The sequence below is a fragment of the Etheostoma spectabile genome, chromosome 16 (assembly GCF_008692095.1).
Source record: "Etheostoma spectabile isolate EspeVRDwgs_2016 chromosome 16, UIUC_Espe_1.0, whole genome shotgun sequence".
Lineage (NCBI taxonomy): Eukaryota > Metazoa > Chordata > Actinopteri > Perciformes > Percidae > Etheostoma > Etheostoma spectabile.
Window position 1 is genome coordinate 22,181,360 of NC_045748.1, and position 7,560 is coordinate 22,188,919.

At 38.7% G+C, this 7,560-nt stretch overlaps 1 protein-coding gene and 1 long non-coding RNA gene across 4 annotated transcripts in view; both read left to right on the forward strand.

Moving 5' to 3' along the window:
• LOC116704174 (uncharacterized) overlaps window positions 1-501 on the forward strand; it is a 21,195-nt gene extending 20,694 nt beyond the window's left edge. Inside the window, exon 3 of the long non-coding RNA XR_004335603.1 lies at window positions 491-501. This is a non-coding gene — a long non-coding RNA (uncharacterized LOC116704174). The remainder of the gene's footprint in view (window positions 1-490) is intronic.
• A 3,871-nt stretch (window positions 502-4,372) lies between these two features.
• rnf180b (ring finger protein 180b) overlaps window positions 4,373-7,560 on the forward strand; it is a 10,854-nt gene continuing 7,666 nt past the window's right edge. Inside the window, exons 1-3 of one of the 3 annotated variants that reach the window (XM_032539413.1) lie at window positions 4,373-4,445; window positions 5,896-5,990; window positions 6,293-6,388. In XM_032539413.1, the coding sequence (XP_032395304.1) occupies window positions 5,934-5,990; window positions 6,293-6,388 (153 nt within the window). In that variant the 5' untranslated portion in view covers window positions 4,373-4,445; window positions 5,896-5,933. The other 2 variants (XM_032539414.1, XM_032539415.1) reach the window with 2 other exon arrangements.

The window sequence follows — 7,560 nt, forward strand, 5'->3', positions numbered from 1 at the left end:
CACTAAGGTCTATATAAAAGAGACTTCAGAGACAGTATTAGGGGACCACTGAGGCCTACATAAAAGAGACTTCAGATACAGTATTAGGGACCACTAAGGTCCATATAATAGAGACTACAGATACAGTATTATGGGACCACTAAGGTCTATATAAAAGAGACTTCAGATTCAGTATTAGGGACCACTAAGGTCCATATAATAGAGACTACAGATACAGTATTATGGGACCACTAAGGTCTATATAAAAGAGACTTCAGATTCAGTATTAGGGACCACTAAGGTCTATATAAAAGAGACTTAAGATACAGTAATAGAGGACCACTAAGGGGTATATAAAACTATCCAAAGAGCACCAAATCCTGGGACACTCCAAAGAAAGAATGCACAGGCCGTGTACATTTAACAGTTAGCCTATTTATAGGTATTCTTGTTTTAAAAATATAATAATGAACATCATTATGGTGAGTTTTTGTGTTGACTTTATCAGAAGGCATGAATGAAAATAAAACAGGATTATTTTTGTGAAATGTAGCCTATATAAGTAAGTTTCAATTACAGGATTAGGCAAGGGTTTTTAAGGCGGTCTGATTTCATGTATCTATGTTTTTCCTTTGTATTCATTTGTCGTGTATTTATTGTATTTCATTTTCTTGTGAAGCACTTTGTGATTCTTATCTGTGAAAGGTGCCATATACAATATACATTACTCAATTACTTACAGTAAGCCAACACTGTTTGTCTATTCTGAGATTAATTGACAGCACACTGTTACCAAAATTGTATTTGCTTTAATAATAATGATAGTTCTTATAATAAATAATTGATTTAATGTAGAAAACTTTGACTCTTTTGCCAATGTTCAGGAGTGATCGTATTGTTTATAAAGTTCAAAGATACCACAGTGGAATGAAAAGGAAATGCAGATTAATAGAGGCCTACTGTTTAGAATCATATTTGTAATATTTTAACCCTTGTGTTGTCTTCACTTTCGGGATCCTCTCGAGTCAAACTGATCCGTGACTTATTTGGGGTTTTAAAAAAAATTCTAAAATAAAATTTCACTTCATAATCAATTGACAAATATTGTCAACTATCGTTAACTATAAACTTGCTCTTGCAGATCAAACTTTTTCAATTTCCAATGGTTTTGTCCTTTTTCTGATTTTATTTGTCATTTTTTTCATGCTTTTGGCGCTTTTTTCAAAACCTGAGCTGGTTTAATTATAGGTTTTACACTTATCCTTGGAATTCAGGGTCAACAAACCTCAGTTGTATCAAATGATACTTAAGTTTTTAGTTAAAAAGGCAGAAATGATGAATTATTTTAGCTAATAGTTAAGATCTGAGGATGTGGAGTGAATCACAGATGGTAGATGTCAAAGTTTAGTCCAGATTTGGAAACCATTAAAAAAAAGAACATTGTATGGAATCATCCATGTAGTTTTTGGGCAATTTGGTTGAAAGAAATCCATATTTCTGATTATAAACACTTTGGAACGGGTTAATTTGACCCGAGCACAACACAAGGGTTGAAGGCGTGACCCTGTCGGTTTTCAGCACCACGGTCAGCGCTCTGCGGCCCCACGGTCATCACAGGTGATACACCGCCACGTGGTGGCGCTCCACGGTCATCACAGGTGTCACACCGCCACGTGGTGGCGCTCCACGGTCATCACAGGTGTCACACCCTACCTGGCGGCGCTCCACGGTCATCACAGGTGTCACACCGCCACCTGGCGGCGCTCCACGGTCATTACAGGTGTCACACCGCCACCTGGTGGCGCTCCACGGTCATCACAGGTGTCACACCGCTACCTGGCGGCGCTCCACGGTCATCACAGGTGTCACACCGCCACCTGGCGGCGCTCCGTGGTCATTACAGATGTCACACCGCCACCTGGCGGCGCTCCGTGGTCATTACAGGTGTCACACCGCCACCTGGCGGCGCTCCGTGGTCATCACAGGTGTCACACCGCCACCTGGCGGCGCTCCGTGGTCATTACAGGTGATACAACGCCACCTGGCGGCGCCCCATGGTAATTACAGGTGATACACCGCCACCTGGCGGCACTCCACGGTCATCACAGGTGTCACACCGCCACCTGGCGGCGCTCCACGGTCATTACAGGTGTCACACCGCTACCTGGCGGCGCTCCGTGGTCATTACAGGTTTAACATGGGGACGTAAAATTCTGTTAATGGCAATTTGAATGTCAAAAACATTGTGGTTTCATATTCATAAATCAAAGTTTTCCAAATCAAGACCTTGCTTTAAATGATTCCAAATTGAATTTGACATGTATTTTGAACAAAATTAGTAGCAAATAAAAAAGCTATAACTATGTCTGATTTATACTCCAATCTATTTAATTAAGAACATATGTTGTCACAATATATACGTGGTTTGCAAATCTGTCACATTTTTATTTCCTTTATGTTTCTTTTATTATTACTACGCTGTCTACCTCATGGTTTTGTTTACATTGTATTGTTTATTTAGTTGTTTTTTTTTAACCGTTGCAACCTGATCTTATATTATATAAGTTGCAAATTCCTTCTTATACCTTTATGTTTTGAATTGTGATGTCTGAATGTTTTAACTTTATTTGTTAATAAAAAAAAATGTAAATAACATTGTGAAAAACAATCACATGTGAAGGGAAACATTATTATTATTATGAATGTAAAGATAGAAATGTACTGTGTTATATTATTTTGTTAATCTTTTTATTTTATTTGGAAAGTTTCATATTCATAAATCAAAATTATCCAATCTTGACCATGTTTTAAACTATTCCAAATTGAAATTGAAATATTTTGATTCTCTTAAATTAGTAACAAATAAGAAAGCTCCAGTTATATCTGATACATACTTAAAACTATATAATTAAGAACATCTGTTGTCAATATCAGTTATGAGGTTTGTATTATATGAGGTTTTTTTTCTTTTTCTTTTTCTTTTTCATGTGATTGTTTAAACTGTACTTATCACTTTCTTACTTGCTCTCATATTATATCAGTTGCAATTCTTTATCTATAATTTTATGTTTATGAGCTATGATGACTGAATGTTTGTAAACTCATTTTTAAAAATTAAAAAAAAAATAACATTGTGGAAAAATAAAACATTCAAGAAGGGGTATTGTGTCAAATGATTGTATGCAAAGTGATAGAAAATTAAAAAAATATTTGAATTAATAAAACGAAATGTTGCCACCCAGGTGAATCACGGATGACTGCTGCTCAGTTTTCTTATATATATATATTTTTTCAACAATAATAATAATCATATTAATCATAATAATAATGACTTTATTTATATAGCACTTTTCAAAACAAAGTTACAAAGTGCTCAACCAGACAGTTATAAGATGGCAAACCAACAGTGATAAAAAATATTTTAAACATTATTTTTAAAAAAAGGAGCAAAACAAGAGACTAATGTATGCATTGTAAAATACGGATGCCTCTATATACAGGAATTTTTTTTATTAACAGAAAAAGTGTGAGAAGTAGGGATTCTTCTACATAATACACAATTGTAATAATACAGTACATACAATACATACAATAAGTTACATTATTTTTCTGGTTAATCACGGCTGGTTATTAACCTTTTAACCTATTCACCTTAACCTATTAACCTTAGCACTGCCCCCCCCCCCGTATTGCTATTCTACAGGACAAGCCAGTTAAAATTGTCCTTTAACCTTTAATGGTAAATCCAATGACAAGCAAGCTAACTGTCAAAATGAATACTTTTTTTATGCAAGAAATGTAGACTACATTTTATAATTTTTATAATTCATTTCCCAGGTTACATTTAGGTAGGCTATGCCATTTTATAATTCTTTAAAAGTAATAGAATCAGTGGGTGGCGGCAGAAGTTTACAGCGGTATGGACCTTTTTCCCAGCAGACATTTTGACTTGTCATAGTAGGAAAACAGCTGAAATGGATCGCCTTAACGATGGCTCAATTCCATTAAGTGTCCCAGTGAGCTATTTCAGTGAGTCGGCATAGACAATACCAGGGCCTCTCCTAAGTGGAACGCGGCCATCATTATTACAATGGGAATACACTTGTGGTTAGCTACTATGACATGTCAACACGTCTGCCGTGAAAAAGGTCTATTTTTGTCTTACCGTTTCTTTTCTTGCCTGTACTTTATCTTCTTTATTTTAAATAACTTGGCATTACAATTATGTATAAAAACAGTAATACATTGCCTAATGTTTAAGCAGATATGTAAGAAAAAAACACATCTAAAAGTAAACAAGAGTGGCGAAAAAATAAACAAAATGCATTCCGCCGTACTGGTCGTCTTTTTGGTCTATTAGACTTTCCGTAGAGTACCAGTTTTCATGACGTCACAGTTTAACTTTGTTGTTTCGAGCGCAGGAATTTTTCGTTTCGTAACTGAAAAAGTTGTCCCAGCGCTGTCAAGTAAGGGAGGAGATATGTATGATAAAAATAGTGTATGTATAATAAAAAAAATAGTGTCATTATCTTAAATAACGTTATGTTTTTTACCGCTGAAAATGCCACAAGAGGCTGTTGTTGTGGTTAGCAGAGCTAGCCAAGTTAGCAAAACCTTGTTTTTATTCTGCCACCGGGATTGATTGTTAGCTAGCTATTTGCTGTAACTTAATTTATATGCTAACACGCGTTGTAGTTGTTGGAACACTGTTGAGAAAAGGGAGCTCCTGTCACCACCTACACTATAAGTTGTTATCACTTCGTAGCCTGATATCGGAGGCTCAACAGGCTTTAGAGCCTTGTGTTGCTAGTGTCCCATTTATTTGCATTTACCTAACATGATTTTCCCCTCTCTGAATTCTAAAGATATTCCTTCTAAAAAATAGTCCCGTCAACCTGACTGTAGTCCTACAGGGTGCAGCATTAGGTTACCCTGTAGTATGTAGTCTAGCATTGCCAGACCTATCTCCACAGGGCTGCGGAGTAAGGTCTGGCATCACTACACATACATTCTGGGATAAGAGGAAAAAACGCTCCGGGTTGTTGGCATTTCTTTAAGCCAATCACAATCGTCTTTGGGACGCAGCAACGGTGGCTCCGCTAAATAGTCTCGGGTAGGAACTTGTTTTGGTGGAACATTTGCACCCTTCAAGAAAACGCCACTTTCAATATTAAATCACACAATACAGTAATGTCAACTATTGAAAATAGCTGGTTACATGATTAAACGTCCATCACTTCTGGGATTTCCCCGGTGCCGCCGGAAATTGCACCGGATGTCACTGTTTTCGGCCAGATGCCCGTTACCTTCCGCTTTCTTTAACTGCTCCTCAGATAATCTGCAGGGTAAATATAGACCGCCAGTTTTATGTTGCACAACTTAAAAAACTTTTAAAGTACACATCTTCCACCGAAACAAGTTCCTCCCAGAGGCTACCGCCCCTAAATCTGTCTGTAAGCACCGCCCAAGACCCTTGTGATTGGTTTAAAGAAATGCCAAGAAACCAGAGCACGTTTTTCTCCCATCCCAGAATGCTGTGTGGACTAGCCAGACCCTCCTCCGCACCACTGTGGAGTAATGGTCTGGTTGAGTGTACTTTGCTCTCACCATGTGTACTTAGTCCACAGCAGTCCCCATCAATCGGTCCCAAAGCATCCCACTTAGAGAGTGAATGCTGTAAACATATTCTTTGTAAATCTTTCCAATCATTCCCTGAAAGTTGCATGATCCAGATGTTAATCTGAACTTGCCATTATCGGCGTGTAGCTTGCTAGCTTTAAGTTTGTTGTTGTGTCCCCTTTAGCGAAGGGATTTTGAGAAAAGCAACACACAGAGAGCAGAAGTTAAGGGACATTGTGAAGTTCAGGATTGTTTTCAGTTTTGTGTCTTGACTGTCATCGTCCTCATCATCAACAGCTGGTCTGAAAACAAAGACAACCTGAAGAGAGAGAACCATGCTCCGCTGCAGGAGGTGTCGGAAAGCCATCATAGACTCGACTTGTTTATCGATGGTTGGTGAAAATGTTGTGTTACTGATAATTTAGCAATTTGTGTCTAACGCTGGTTCTAAATTGCAGTGACCATTTTTGCACTATTTTCAATTTTATAGATTACATGATTAATCAATAAATATCCCCCCCAATGTCCCTCCCCCAAAAAATATGAAGTCGTTTGGGGACGTCGCGGTTGGGATAGCTCAAAGATAACAGCTTGTGTTTCAGCTATAAAAAAAGATGGCTGGCTGTCAGTGTTAGAGAAACGGGGCCTGATGGGAGCTGTTCTCGCTGATTGGGTGTCCTTTATGTGGGAGCAGGTCGAGGCCACAGATGATAGCTCGGCTGCGGTTTGCAGTATTTGGCACATGGATGTGGACACACTGCCAGAGTGGATCCTCGCCTCAGTTCACCAGGTACGCTGACACCTATTTTCCACCAGGTGTTTGCGCTGCGTGCCTCGTGCGGCCATTCAAGTCAATGTTTGATATTCCACCAGCTGTGTCCGTCCCAGAAGCGTGTGTGAAGCGGCTCTCTGCAGGTCTATTTTCACGTGAGCCGCAAGTCGTTCGGGCAGCTAGTCAGGCAGTGAAACAGCGAGACTATCTAGTCAATTTACCATAACACCCCAAATATCATTTAGGTCTCCTTTAATTCAATTCAACTTTTTTTATATAGCGCCAAATCACAACAACAGTTATCTCATTGCGCTTTGCATAAAAGAACAGGTCTAGACCGTACTCTGTGATGTTCTTTACAGGAACCCAACAATTCCCCTTTACAACACCTAGCCAGGGATCGAACCACCAACCTTCCAATTGGCAGGCACTGAGCCACAACCACCCCTTAAAACAATTAGATCAAACATTACGTTGAAATAAGAATCCACCGTTCATTTGATAAGAAAATAGTCATCAGTTACAACCTGTGGTGGAAGAAGAATTCAGAGGCTTTACTTAAAGTGCTCATATCATGCTTTTTGGCGTTTTCCATTTCTTTTATTGTGTTATGTATGTCTTTTTGTGCATATTATATGTTTACGAAGTGAAAAGGCCCAAAGCCCCCCCCACCCCAAAAGGGACTTACCATCTCCAACAAAAAAAACTGTCAAACTGCTCCAAACAGCTCTATTGTAGTCCAGCCTTTACTTCGGTGTGTAACACACGTCAAAATGCCCACCTAGCTGCTGTCACGCCCTCATACTCAGCTTCTGACTGGCTAGTAGTCTTTACCCAGCTACTGCACATGTGCGTCTTCCAACAAAGATGGAACAAAAATGATGCCTGACTCAGTAGCTAAAACAGAGAGCAGGAAAACACTGATGACAATCCAAAATATATCATAAATGTAATGGGAAGTATGATGTTATGTGTCATTGCCCATTTTTAAGTGGGCATGTGGTATGGGTGCGAATCACCAGACGCCTCCCGATACGATATCAACACGATATAATATTCTGCGATATATTGCAATTTCTTACCTTTTATTCCAACTTCTGATTTTTCCCAATTTCAAATTATGTCCCCTTGTTTTATCTAAAAAAAATCTCACGTCAATTTTATTGCTGCAAAATGGGATTGTCAAGCAG